This window comes from Callionymus lyra, chromosome 15 (assembly GCF_982586985.1).
Source record: "Callionymus lyra chromosome 15, fCalLyr1.hap1.1, whole genome shotgun sequence".
Taxonomy (NCBI): domain Eukaryota; kingdom Metazoa; phylum Chordata; class Actinopteri; order Syngnathiformes; family Callionymidae; genus Callionymus; species Callionymus lyra.
Genome location: NC_141832.1, coordinates 10,272,862 through 10,286,273, shown reverse-complemented (window position 1 = coordinate 10,286,273; position 13,412 = coordinate 10,272,862). Strand labels below are relative to the sequence as shown.

Here is a 13,412-nt window from a genome sequence, read left to right as displayed (position 1 = left end):
GGATACAAAAGTAATTGAATGAAAGTACGAGAGTACAGAAAGTACTTGGATACAAAAGTAATTGAATGAAAGTACGAGAGTACAGAAAGTACTTGGATACAAAAGTAATTGAATGAAAGTACGAGAGTACAGAAAGTACTTAGATACAAAAGTAATTGAATGAAAGTACCAAGTACAGAAAGAACCTGGTACTTTCATTCAATTACTTTTGTTTCCAAGTACAGAAAGAACTTGAATACAAAAGTAATTGAGTGAAAGTACGAGAGTACAGAAAGTACTCGGATACAAAAGTAATTGAGTGAAAGTACGACAGTACAGAAAGAACTTGGATACAATAGTAATTGAGTGAAAGTACGAGAGTACAGAAAGTACTTGGATACAAAAGTAATTGAATGAAAGTACCAAGTACAGAAAGAACCTGGTACTTTCATTCAATTACTTTTGTTTCCAAGTACAGAAAGAACTTAAATCCAAATCCAAGTTCTTTCTGTACATGGTACTTTCACTCAATTACTTTTGTATCCAAGTACAGAAAGAACCTGGTACTTTCATTCAATTACTTTTGTATCCAAGTACAGAAAGAACTTGGATACAAAAGTTATTGAGTGAAAGTACGAGAGTACAGAAATAACTTGTATACAAAAGTAATTGAATGAAATTATGAGAGTATAGGAAGTACTTGGATACAAAACTAATTGAGTGAAAGTACTGAGTACAGAAAGAACCACCATCTTGCATTCTGATTAAAATAAGTTCAGTTTCCCACTGGGATCCAATATAAAAATAACTGTAATAGTAGAAAAAGGGGGGAAAAAAAGAATAATCCAACAATATCTAAATGAAACGAACGGATCCATTTTGACTTTAATTCATTCTTCGGCTCAGTATGTTTGTGCGAAGTGGAGACAAAACACAGCAGGCGTTGATCGTAGCAGCATTGAAAGGTGCTGGTATATTTAACATTGGCGTTACAAAAAACATTTCTCCAACAAATCGATGTCGTGACGATCAATCCCGAAAGAAAAAGACATGAAAATGAACAGATGGCATGCTCCAACTCAAGTGACATTCCCAATAAAAGGTTGTAATATAGTTTTTTTTTTTTCTCCCCCGTCGTCGGATCCTTTTGATAAGATTTTATAAGCAATAACGTATTCCATTTTATAGAAAATAAACATCTCTAAGAAATACTATACACAGTTATATTAGTACATCACATCTTACATTTAAACATCATCAAATACTTATATACACCATTAAATGAGCTTCATAAAAGAGAAATGGCGTTTTTGCACTTTCTTTTTCTCGCTATTAAATACTTAAATATGTCCCTCAGACCCGTGCTTTTTTTTTTTCCTTCCCACCCTCTGCAGAGTGTTCTTCAAAAGCACGGCTGAGTGCAAGAGGCTACATTTGAGATACACAAAAAAAAACAGGTGCTTGGTGAGTTCTGAATGAGTCATTGTCTTCCGGGGGTTTGGGGGGGTGACACGAGTAATATACAAACGTGGTGATGCCGAACAGTAATACGTCTGAGCTGTACATCGTGTGGGACTGACCCCGAACTCCCGGTTGGGCCTTGAGAGCCCGGGGTCTCTGCTGTTTTTGCCATGATTCAATATACAGTTAGAATGTTGCACAAATGGTCGTGATACTCTTAAGAGTGACTTTTTTTCACATTTCTTTTTTTTTTTTTTTTACATTTTGTTGTTTAAATCTGAAGAACACAAATCCTGACACAAGAGATGATACTCACATCAAAATACATCCCCAAAGATAAGATATTTAAAACACGGTGTTTCATTATGATCAGAATATTTAGAACCTGCGTTGACATATACAGTTGTTGTTTTTTTTGTCGTTTTTTTTGTTAAACACACCAGTTGAAAAAATCCTGTTTCTACTGCCGATGGTTTGGAGATGCACTTCGACGCTCACACACACACCGACATGTTCACGAACGCACGATGTTGGTCGGAGAACGATGAGCTCAATGATTATCTCGTACACGTACACACCTTTTTTTTGGCTCACGGACAAGGTGGCCAGATGGATGTTCCCCGTCCGATCGGTCTCCTCCAGGTGTCTGAATATGATAGCAACCCCCCCTTTTTTTTTTCTTTTTTTCTTTCTCCCGAAAGGCAGAACACACTTCCTTTGCTTTGCATTTCAATCAGCCACCCTCTGTGCATTGAGGCCTACAGGCATGCTGTCTCCAAAGTACCGTCTATCTTCCTGTTAAACACTGCTGTCTAGAAAAAAGGACCTCCTTCCGCACGGGGGGCTTAGGGGGAGCAGCACTTTTTTCTGTCACGAAATCCTCGCCCGCTCTGAGATCCACCTCAACAGCTCCTGCTGCCGCTCTGGCGTCGCCTCTTAGGTCCGGTGACTGTGGGCACTTGCGCGTCTTTCTTTCGGTTCCTCGCCGGATCGATTGTGGTTGCCTAGCTTTTCTGGTGGTGGTTTCAGTGGTACACGAGGACCCCTTTACAAATCCTGAAAAAAAAAAAAAAAGAAGAAAAGACATGAATCTTAGCTGGTGTGATGGAGAGTTGCACTCAAAATGGGGGGTTAGAAGTGGGTCAAGGTTGTGAGTTGACGGGTGATGGTCAGTCACTGTCGATATTTCTAGTGCCCTTAGAGAAGAACTCACAAAACTGAAACTCTGGTGATTGCTCCTGATATTAAGGTTCCAGGGTTGAGTCAGTACTTGGGTGACTTAGGTCAGTCTGTCAAACTGAGCCTGAGAAACCTGGGTGTTGTATTTGATAAAGACATGTCTGTCGTTCAACACTGCAGAAAACTTACCAGAAACTGTTTCCTTCAACTGAGAAAAATCTATAAACTTATAATCCATGCGTTTGTGTCTTCTCGTCTGGACTATTGCAACAGTTTGTTTTCATGTCTTAACAAGAAGGATCTGTCTCGCCTGCAGTTAATACAAAACTCTGCAGCGAGAATTCTAACCTACTCTAGTAGAAGAACTCACATTTCCCCCGATCCTAAAACTCTTCACTGGCTGCCAGTTTCTTTCAGGATAGACTTTAAAATTCTGGTTCTTACTTTCAGATCTATTCATGGTGAGAACTTCCATCAGTAGATTCTGATCCAGACTTACACCCCATCTCGGGCTCTGAGGTCTGTGGATCAGAATCTACTGATGGTTCCTGAACACGCTTCAGGACCAGAGGAGAGAAATCCATCCAGACTGTTGCTCCTAAGCTTTGGAACGATCTCCCTCTGTGTTTGATGATCTACTGACTCCTTCAAGAAACTGAACTTGATTGTTCAAGTGCTTTGTGACCCTGGTCTAGAGAAAGGCGATATACAAATAACTATTACTTACTTGCATCATAAAAACATCTAATGGTTTAGCCTGGATGGTAATTTTCAGTTTTAACTGTATAGAAAAGGTGTCATCCATCCGTTTGACATGCTTCACTTTAAGGAAACTTCTCGATTACCCCCGTTCTATATGCGAGTCACCCGATGGAACGGCGAGCCCAGGGGGGGGGGGCTGCTACAGGAGCCTCACATGCAACCACTCCGGAGCTGGTATACATTCATCACAGTGTTTCTTCGTGCGTCTGCGGAGTGCTAGATATGAAAGCGAAGCTCGCTGCACTGAGCAAGAAAAGGGGGGAAGATGAAAAGCTGCCGGCTCTTGATCCGGCGCCACCGTGAACGACGCAGTAGGGAAACGCCTCCTAATTGTTGCGGTCGAAGTTTATGTTCCACGCATCACTCACGGCAGAATGCCGCCACCCCCTAGCTCTGGTTTCAGGGCAGAGCAACCGAGGACAGATTGTTTTGTGGGCGACTAAACCAGGAAGCAACACACCTTTTCGATATAATTGGAGGAAATTTGATTAAAATTTGATGGTGGAATCTGTATCCATGCACGTTTTTTAGCTCGACAAACAGCTTTTTTTGATTCCGCTGTTGTGTATCCACTAGTACAAAGCAGTCCGACACGCAACGGACCCATCAGATCCTCTGGGATGATGACAGCTCTCCCTGTGATCCCCCTCCTTGCTTTGCTATAACCCTCTCTTTTTCTCGCCGTCTTCGCGGGCTCAGTTTTGCTGCCTAGACGTGGGAGTGAAGGTGAAGACGGAAGATGAGACGACGAGGAAAAAGATGAGTGGGTATGTAAAAAAAAAAAAAAAAGGATGACTGGAAATAGAAAAAAAAAAAAAGAAGCTCCGAGTAGATGAGAGGTGAGCGAGAGACAGACGGAGTTGGAGCAGCAGGAGAGCGCTGAAGTAAAACACCGGGAGTAGGGATGAAAAAATAACAAGAGTAAGGGGGGAGAGAGGGGAAAATGGGGGGACGTGTTGCAGGCAGTGGTGGTGGTGGTGGAGGGTGGGGTGGTTTGATCTGCAGCCAGCTTTTCATCACTGTCAGTCTGCACGCAGGAAAGGGGGGAGATGCGAAAGGGAGGGAGTCGACTGCCACTGCTGCCTCAATGCACCGCTGCTTCCTGCTGAATGTCAGCAGCTCTAGCGTCTCTCCCTCCCACCCTCCCCTATTCTGGATTTGACCTTCCTGTTTTTCTCTGCAGTGGAAGTAAAACGCCACTAGATGGCGTATGTCAGACATGAATGGCATCTGTGATGTGACCAGGAACTTGTTGTTGTTGTTGTTGCTTCTTTAGTCGAGAGTAGCTGCTGTGCGGTTTATTCAGTCCCTTGAAAAAATGTAAGTGACAATAACAGTGTCTTACCTCATGTTTGGGACATTTGATTGAGAAGTCATCGTCATGGAATGTACAGCCTGGGAATTGCAGGAAAAAAAAAGGTTAGTTAAGGTGAAGAACTTTTTGCCAAACAATCATATATGAAACACAGATGTTTATTCACATCTTCAGAAAAACCTTTTGGAAATTTGAGGACCCCCATTTAACCTTTTGAGGATGGTGTGTTATCCCAAAATTGTTTTGGATTTTTCACTGTCCATCTGTATCATTGGAATTGTATTATATACACAATATACATATCTTTAAAGTCTATCAATCTCCCCCAATGTGGATTGACTATCTGTCCTGCCTAGTTCATTTCTGTATCACGATTTTTTTTCCTCCTTAATCATCATAACCCCTGTTGATAACTTCCACGTCACCATCCTTGGTCCTCTTACCTATCTCTTTGGCGCAGACATAGTGGTATTTGTTTGGACAGCCTCTCCAACAGCAGCCAAGGGAGGCCCCCAGATTCTGGCACTTGTTACAACTCTGTGGGATAAAAATAATGTAATTACAGTAACACATTAAACAAAACTCTTCATAGCTGCCAAACATACCGTTTGAGCTGAGTTGGTCGCAGCTTCCTTCAGTCCATATAGCCTGCCCGCCACCATGATGATCCCTTTGGTCCAGACGGCACAGTTTTCATGGGCCCAGTGCTCTTTTGTTTCCGCGTCCACCGTCATCTCTTGGAATTTGCTAATCTCATTGTCTTCCCCACCGTGTTTGTCTTGCAGTTGCTTCATTCTCCTGAATCTCTCTCTGAGTGTCAATCTTCTCGGGCCACCTTCTTGAACAGTCCTCGCCACTCTCGGAGTGCGCCTATAGCGTCTATGTCTAGTGGTCTTGCTCTCCCCCGTGGGTCCTTGTGTGCTACTCGGATTCTCTATTAATCCCTCGTCCTCCTTTTTTGAAGAGCTTCCTTGTTCTTCACCAGCGGAGAGTCTCCTCTCCAAAACGTTGCTAAATGAGTGTTCAGCAGTCAGGATCTTTCGTGGAACCTCTCTTTCTAAGTAGTATGGTCCACATAAGTCACCAAGGCCACTAAAATTGGAGGGTCTACAACAGAGGGCACACGACGGTGAACTCTGTGTCGAATTCACCAGTGGCCCTTGTACCATCGCGACAGTGTGCGGCTCAACCTTTGCGACCGTGAAAGGATTCTTCATTCTAAGTATTCCCTTTTTCCTTCGTCGCTGAAACACGACCGCGTCCTCAGGCTTGTTGACGATGGCGCACCAAGAGGAAAAGTCTCTGGAGTTGTTCAAACGCACATACGGACAAAAAGACAGCTTAGCATTTTGTTGGATTGGTCTCCGTCTAAATCTCTTCAAACAAATGATTTCTTTTTGTCTCTCCGACACGGTCACCACAGGGCCTACGACTGAAGATGTTCCCTCGCCTTCCATTTCTTTTTCTCTTTCCTCCTTTTCTTCCTGTTCACAACCGGCGGCCCGTATGACGGCTTCAATGACTTCAATTGCATCTTTCATTCCAGGTTTTGGCCCTGGCTTTTTGTGCACCTTTGCTGGTATCACATGCTCCAATAAGGCTTTGCTGGATTTCATTTTGCTCCCATCCATCAAAGGTTTTCTGCCCCTTTTCTTCTGGGTAGGCTCTGATTTAGCTACTTCTTCAGGTAGTCTAGTAGATTCTGTACCAATTAATGGAGTTTCTGCAGCATCTGTTGGAGTCAGAACCTCTTCAAGCTTTTCTTGTTGCTCCGTTGTTACATTTACCTCCTTAATGGTAGGTTCTTCTTTCTGGGTGTCTTGGATTTCTCTCTTCTTTCTTTTTTGCTTAAGGTGCATTTCGTGGTTGTTTTTAATGGCTTTCTGCTTGGCTAGCCTCGGAGTTGTAACTATAAGGCATTCTGCTTCCAAAGAACCTATGGAGACACCCGTGGTCTCAACCAAAGCCCACCTCTTCCTTTTCACTTTGACCGGTGCCACCTTTATTAAATCCGTCTCGGCCAGTTGCGTACCGATGTCTGGAACTGCGACTAGAGGCGCCTTGTCGCCTCCATCGAGCTGTTCCTCATGAACTTCTTCTTTTATATGAGCGGGCATCTTTTCTTTTTGTTTGATCTCATCAACTGTTGTTTCACGAGCTTGGTCTGTTGTCATTGACTCCTGACTGAACTTTTCTTCCCCTTGCTCTTGTTTAATTTCAGCGCCAGATAATTCCTCAACATGTTCGAATGCATCTTGTTTGGACTCTGCCCTCACTACCTCCCCCTCCATGTCGTCATCGGGTGTCATCGGGGCGTCATCGGTTAAAATGAAAGCCGTTTTATTCATGACCTCTTCATTTTGACCACTTTCGATTTGAGATGGTTGCAAATATTTCTTTGAGCTTGGGGATGTTATTTTCTGCACCATTGCCTCATATTTCTGTCCTCTCCCTTTGCGTGGTGGGAGAACCTTTGTTTTTGTCGGCAAGGAAGAAGCATCCATACACTCATTTTCGTTAATATTCGAAACGATTGGCTCGTCTGATACCTTTTTAGGTGGCCCTCTTTTTCTTCTGGGGCGTTGGACAGCTTCTTCTACATTTTGAGAGGTAACTTCTTCAACCAGGGATGGATCTGCTGGTAATAGTTTAAGTTTCGGCTTTGGACCTCTTTTTTTCTTGATCGGCACCGCGGGGATGTCAGCGCAGAGTTTTCGTTTCTGTGGTAGCACATTAGTTTCCTCAGCAGGAACCTGTGAATAACTCTGATCAATGTTTTCAATTGAAACTGTAGTGCTTTCCTCTGGATTTTCAAAGGGTTCGTTTTCCTTTGCAGACACGCCGGCTACACTTTCTAGTGGCGTCTTATGTAGGGGAGAATCCTCAATCACCGTTTCTGTTGGTACTTTTTCATCTAACGGCTTCCTGGATCTCAAAACCATGTTTCTACCTTCTTTTTCCTCAGCTTTCATCACAGTTGTTTGCTTTGCCATCTGGTTTACAAACTTTAGATCCTCGCTGAGAGGTGTCACAACAGGTTTTAATTTTTTTCTTCCCTTAGCTGTAATTGCTGCTAACTGTTCCGTCTTCTCTGTTTGCATCTGCTTCGTCTTACATCCGGAGCCTTTAGGTCGACCTACTGGAGATTTGATCTGGGGCATGTCATTGAGGTTCTCATCTTTAGAAGCTAGCTTCTGAACCGTTTTTGGATCAGGCTTTGTAGTTTGTTTTAAACTTGGTTTTGGTCCAGGTTTTCGTTTTGCTGCTGGCTCTATTTTTACTTCCTCGTCTGGTGCGCTGTTTAGAGGTTTAGGTGCAGGTGTAGTCCCGGACTTAACCTCTAATTTAGACCCCTGTTTAGGTCCTGGCTTTCTTCCTGGCTTTGAGCTATATTTTGACTCCGTTTTAGGTCCAGGTTTCAGAATCTTTTGCTCTAGTTTTCGCTTCTTCTGCGACTCAGTTTTGGGTGGCGATTCTGGCGTATTAAATGACCGGGTACACATTCTGGATCGGATAGCATCGGTTAGCATTTTAGGTGTTTGACTGTCGATCAATTCCTCATTTCGTTCATCAAGTTGATCTGAAAATAATGTTGTCTGGCTTGGAGACATACAGGGTTTTTCAATTGGCGAGATTTCACTTCCGTCCTCCTGTACCGCGTCCTTCTCTAAACTCAGCTGCCGTCTGATAACTACCCCGGAATTCACAAGTTTTCTTCTGCCCCGTGCATGCTTGCGTCCATACACTCTTGGCTGAGCAGACGGGGCCACAGGCTCTGGCTTAGTCAATGGTGTCACAGCACTCGAACAGCCAATACCTGGCTCCATATCCTCCTCACCTTTCTTCGGGGACGGTGGTGTGTCTGCCCAGGAAGGTGCTGGAGGATGTATTGACTTCCCTGGGAGCTGAGGAGAGTCTGGCTCGAGAACCTTTGCATCACTGTGATCAATATGCTCTCTTGCCTGATTAGGAGTCGTCTTATCGTTCAGAGCTGAAAACATAGGCATGGCCGAATGCGGCTGTGGAGCGGTGTCTCCGATGTGTGACTCTCTTGTCGAAACTGCTGTGTTTAGACGCACCGCCGCTTTACTGTCCTTGATTTGAGCAGTATTTTCTGACCCCATGTATTCTTCTGTTTTTTCCATATTATTCACATGTTCCTCTGTTAACGTCTGACTAACATTAATCTCTTCCTTCACTTCTTCATTTAGTTCCATGCAAAGATCAGGGGAGGCAGGATGTTTTATTTGTGTCGCCTCCTCTGGATTATCATCCTCACCCTCTTTGTTCCTTTCATAGTCTACCATTCCTTCTGATTTTGTCTCGTCCTCCTCGACATTGTGTGCTGGAGAGGTGCTCACAGAGCTCGCCTCTTTTTCCGGTGAATATTGATCCATTTCAACTTCCCTGGCTGATATGAAAGGTGACGTTTTCTGTGAGCTTCCCGACGGAGTCGGAGAAACGAGTTTTGGTGATTCCGGTTTAATCATGTCCTCTGAGTCCTTTTCGTTTAATTCATATTGGCACTGAACTTTTTCGTACATGGATTCATCATAGCCATAATCTTTCTCAGGCAATTCGTCGCTCATTTTGCTATGAGTTATCAGTTCCCTTTTCTCCTCCATCCACTTTTCCTGGGTTTTCATCGACTTGGATAGGTCTGGCTCTCTTTCACAGTCTGAATTGTTATCTATCGTCAACTCTTTGTCAGAGGATCGCTCGGTCCAGGCTGTTTCTTCAAAGTTTTCCTTCAAAGTCTCACTTTGATTTTGTACATCCAGCGGGGAGTCTGATTCCTGCTTCATTGGACTGGATACCGTGATGCTCGTGGGCGACCTTTCGTCGCCGATGCTCTTTCCGGGAGTGCTCACCCCGTCGCCTCCTTGCACCGACGGGCATCTAACCGGGTCTGGAGTAAGGTTGTGAACACCCGAGTCCCCCGACCGACTCGACAAATCATCCGGTGATGTCATGGAGCACGAGGAGACCGTGTCTAGACTCAGGTGGGTATTATTTCCAGATTGCGCTGGGCTTCGGCCCTGACCGCAGTAGTAGTAGCCTCTTTCCAATTGTTCATCACTACTGCTCGAGTAACCTGCTTCATGGAGCTCCACAGGGGTCGGCTGATTCTGCAAGGTTGTAAAAGGCTCCTGTGTTTGACCTCCATCTGTATTAACCCCACCATCTGGATATGACGGGCTTTTATACTCGTCTCCCTTTTTGGACGAAACTGCGCTCCCAACACTGCTGTTGCTTCCCCCGCTACTGCGCTTGCTTGTTTTCTTGTTGGCCACAAGTGCCTCTGACAGCAACAGTTGTTGAACATTATTGGAGATATTCTCGACCTGAGAAGTAAGCGCATTTAAGCTCCACAAGCTTGGGTTTGAAAGAAGTTTCTCCGAAAAGCGCTCTTTCATCGTAGGTGCCTGTTGCGTCGTAGTGTAGCTATGAGTCGCCGCGTGGGGCATGCTCGGCGAAGGGTGTGAGCGTGGAGGAATCAACATTGTGTTAGTATTACCTTGCTCTTGCATCCCGACCGAAGAGGTGGAAGATGAAGAAGCCGCTCCAGGGGTCATGGGCGGCTGACTGTATTGGTACGACTCTGGATTGGTCATTAGTGGTGAAGGGGTGGAGCTATATGACGGAGATCGACCCACTGAGCGAGCGGGGGAGTGACTTGAGGACGGGCTACATGTTTGATAATACTGCTCTGGCGATCTCACAGAGAGCTCTGAAAGACAATAGTTTTGTTGACTGTAGTGAGGGTATTTGGTGTGGGTCTCCTGGGGATTGGACAGTGCTTGTAAAGGGGCTTGCTGCTCATAGCTCCTTGAAGAGGCCGGTGGATAGCCATAGCTGTTCTGGGTTTGTCTATATCCTCCTGGCTTCACATTGGTGTGGCTGCTAATTTGCCTACCATATTGTGCGTTTGGGGGTAAGTTGTAACCCTTATAACAGTGGGGCATAGGGCTACACTTTTCCATGTAAGTTGAGGGTGACTGGGAATGTTGGGGGTAGTGAAGGTGAGTTTGAGGGTACATAAGTGGGGATGAAGCCGGGTTGTTTGGGTGCGTCTGGTGGTGCGGGCTGGTGTACGCTTGGGTCGTAGGCTGATGGCATTGGCTCTGTGAGTTTCCGAGCACGTTCTGGTCCATGTACTGCGAAGAGCCCTGTGCGGGGTTGCCACCGGTTTCGATACGACCCAGAAGTTCTTGTTCGTACTGAGCCAGCTGGACTGGGTCGTCCCACTTCTGCTGGAGGTGACCCTCGTTCATGTACTGGGACGAGTAATTTCCAGGACCCATGTGATTACCGTAACCTCCTGGACCGTGTAAATGTTGACCGGGGTTTTGTGGGGCTATTTTGTTTCCTCTATAGGGCTTCTTCGACTGCATGGGGGCTGAGACTCCACTTCCATTTCCACCTACATTAGCAGAGTAGCCAGGAAAAGCATGCTGGCTGTAACAGTCCTTGGGCCCTCCTGACCCTCCTCCCCCGCCTCCTCCACTCGGAGGCATGCTCGCGGGGTTTATCAACGAGTGGCCGTCGTACCCTGACCTCGGATGTCCCGGGCCCGGGCTCGGATGAGGTCCCGTTCCTGGATGCGGGTGCTGGGGGTGAGCATGATGGGGGTGCTGTCTGTAGGTCTCGAGGCGGGATAATTCGTGCGGCTCCTGCTGATAGCAAGGTGGGTTGCTGTGGTAACCACTGCTGCGTTCACGGAAGGACTGCATGACTCTGGAGCCGGAAGGAAGGGGGGAAGTAAGGTGGGAAGGGAGGGAGGGAGAGGGTGGGTTTTGTTTTCTGAAGAGGGGAGGAAGTAGAAGAACAGACAGGAATATAAGTTAGTTAATGTCACTCTTCGGGTTACAATTTTACTTGAATCACATTTCTGAGGGTAAAGACCATCTTTCTTCACCACGGCTAATTGCGAGCGACCCTTAATTATAGTCTTATATAAAATAAAATATCGATTCGCTTCCCTTTTCGCGCTCTTATCTCCTCGACTCGCTCGCGTTCCGAAGATCCTACACACACCGACGCACACTCGCACATACATGCACACACACAAGATGTTTAATATTCCAATCATGAGGCGCCTCCACCGACATGTTGCACACATTTCTCTCGCTTCTGCATCTCCCTCCGAGGAGCTCTGCCATTATGGACCCTCCTCCTCCTCCTCCTCCTCCGACCGCTGTATTTGCGATGCATCATATCTCGATAAGCTCCTTCGGTTGTAGGGGTCAGAGAAGGGAGGACGAGCGAAAGATTCATGCTGAGATTGCTGAATCCCTCCTCTTGATCCGTCTCGCTTGGTGTGCGTCAGTCTGATCATTACGTTGCCATCAATTGATTTTTTTTTTTTTGCTGTTGCTTGAGAAGCACAGAATGAATCCTGCAGAACGGCGAACGATCCAGCTTGTTTTGTACCTTTTCTCGGAGAATCTACTTTATTTCTTACTCTTCTGTACTTTTTTCTTGATTCATCAGTAGAAGTATTATTGTTTTTTTTGTGCATTTTGTTTATCCATTCAACAATCTACTGTCATCATGTTGCTGGGGGGGACAGCACAGTAAAAAGCCTATCCCTTCCCCCAAAAACCTTCTCCAGCCCCTCAAGGGGAATACTAAGGTGTTCCTGGTAAAACTAAAAAGAAGACTTTCGGCACCGGGACCCTCCCACCTGTCGGAAAAGAAGTTGAGGCACCTTGACTTAATGCCCAAGTCGTCCCTCTTTTCACGTTCTAATTTGAGTACCCCCCGCAGGCGACCAAAATAAAATCCATTTATACTGCTTTAAGCAGATTTTGGTGTTTCATTCCAATATTGGTTACATCGTAATTGAACTTGACAAATGCCTCTTTTATTTTGAAAATGATTCTGCTATAAAACTTGTTTTATTTTTAAAGCAAACCCATTTTGCAGGCCACATAAAATGACTTGGCGCTCATGACTAGTTTGACACAAGTGAAAACGTGTTTCTCGTTCTTTGAGGCACAGTTTTAGGGAGTTTTTTCATAATGACGAACTGTATTTTTTTATTCACTTGTGTCAAACTCGTCTTCGCCAAGTCATTTTATGTACCAAAATAGGTTTGCTTAAAAAAAACAGAGTAGATTAATGTTCATGTTGATATGGTGACCTATGAACATGCAAGTGTATAAAGGTAAGATAAGAAACAGAGATTGTGTATTTCAAGAATTATATCAAGACTCACAATTATTGTAACAAAATGAGGTTAACATTTTGGCCCTTTGTCTGGTTGAGTTGGACACCCTTGCTCCGGCCTGTCAGGACAGGCGGTTGAGTTGAAGAATCCCTGCCATCTTTTTTCACAAGTCGAGGAAGGATGGAGCTCGGGGACGGACACACATCTGAAGGTGTTTGATTAATTTCTCTCGCATCTACAAATCATAGGACCACGGTTTTCGTCTCAAGTCCCGCCGCTCGTGCTTCGGTATCACAAAAGAGCAGAAGACGATACACCGTGATGGATAGAATACATTTTCTCCCTTGAATTTGGACAATTTATTGAAAGATTTTATCCGCCCGTTTTTTTTTTTTTCCCGGAGCTTTTTTCTCCGCCGTAACGCCGGATAACAAATTTGAGGGATAGACAGAGCGGTCTCCGATGGGGGATAAATCAGATAAATGAAGTTTGAGGAGAAGCAAGATCAGGGGAAGGGGGTACAAAGGACAGAGGAGTAAAGAT

At 45.0% G+C, this 13,412-nt stretch overlaps 1 protein-coding gene across 1 annotated transcript in view; it reads right to left on the bottom strand.

The window, feature by feature from the left end:
- Positions 1-926: 926 nt before the first annotated feature.
- The window catches only part of rai1 (retinoic acid induced 1), a 59,912-nt gene continuing 47,426 nt past the window's right edge, over positions 927-13,412 (bottom strand). Inside the window, exons 2-5 of the mRNA XM_087808640.1 lie at positions 5,302-11,500; positions 5,140-5,233; positions 4,727-4,776; positions 927-2,496 (exon numbers count right to left, since the gene is read on the bottom strand). Coding sequence (XP_087664766.1) covers positions 2,488-2,496; positions 4,727-4,776; positions 5,140-5,233; positions 5,302-11,430 — 6,282 coding nt within the window. The 5' untranslated portion in view covers positions 11,431-11,500 and the 3' untranslated portion in view covers positions 927-2,487. The remainder of the gene's footprint in view (positions 2,497-4,726; positions 4,777-5,139; positions 5,234-5,301; positions 11,501-13,412) is intronic.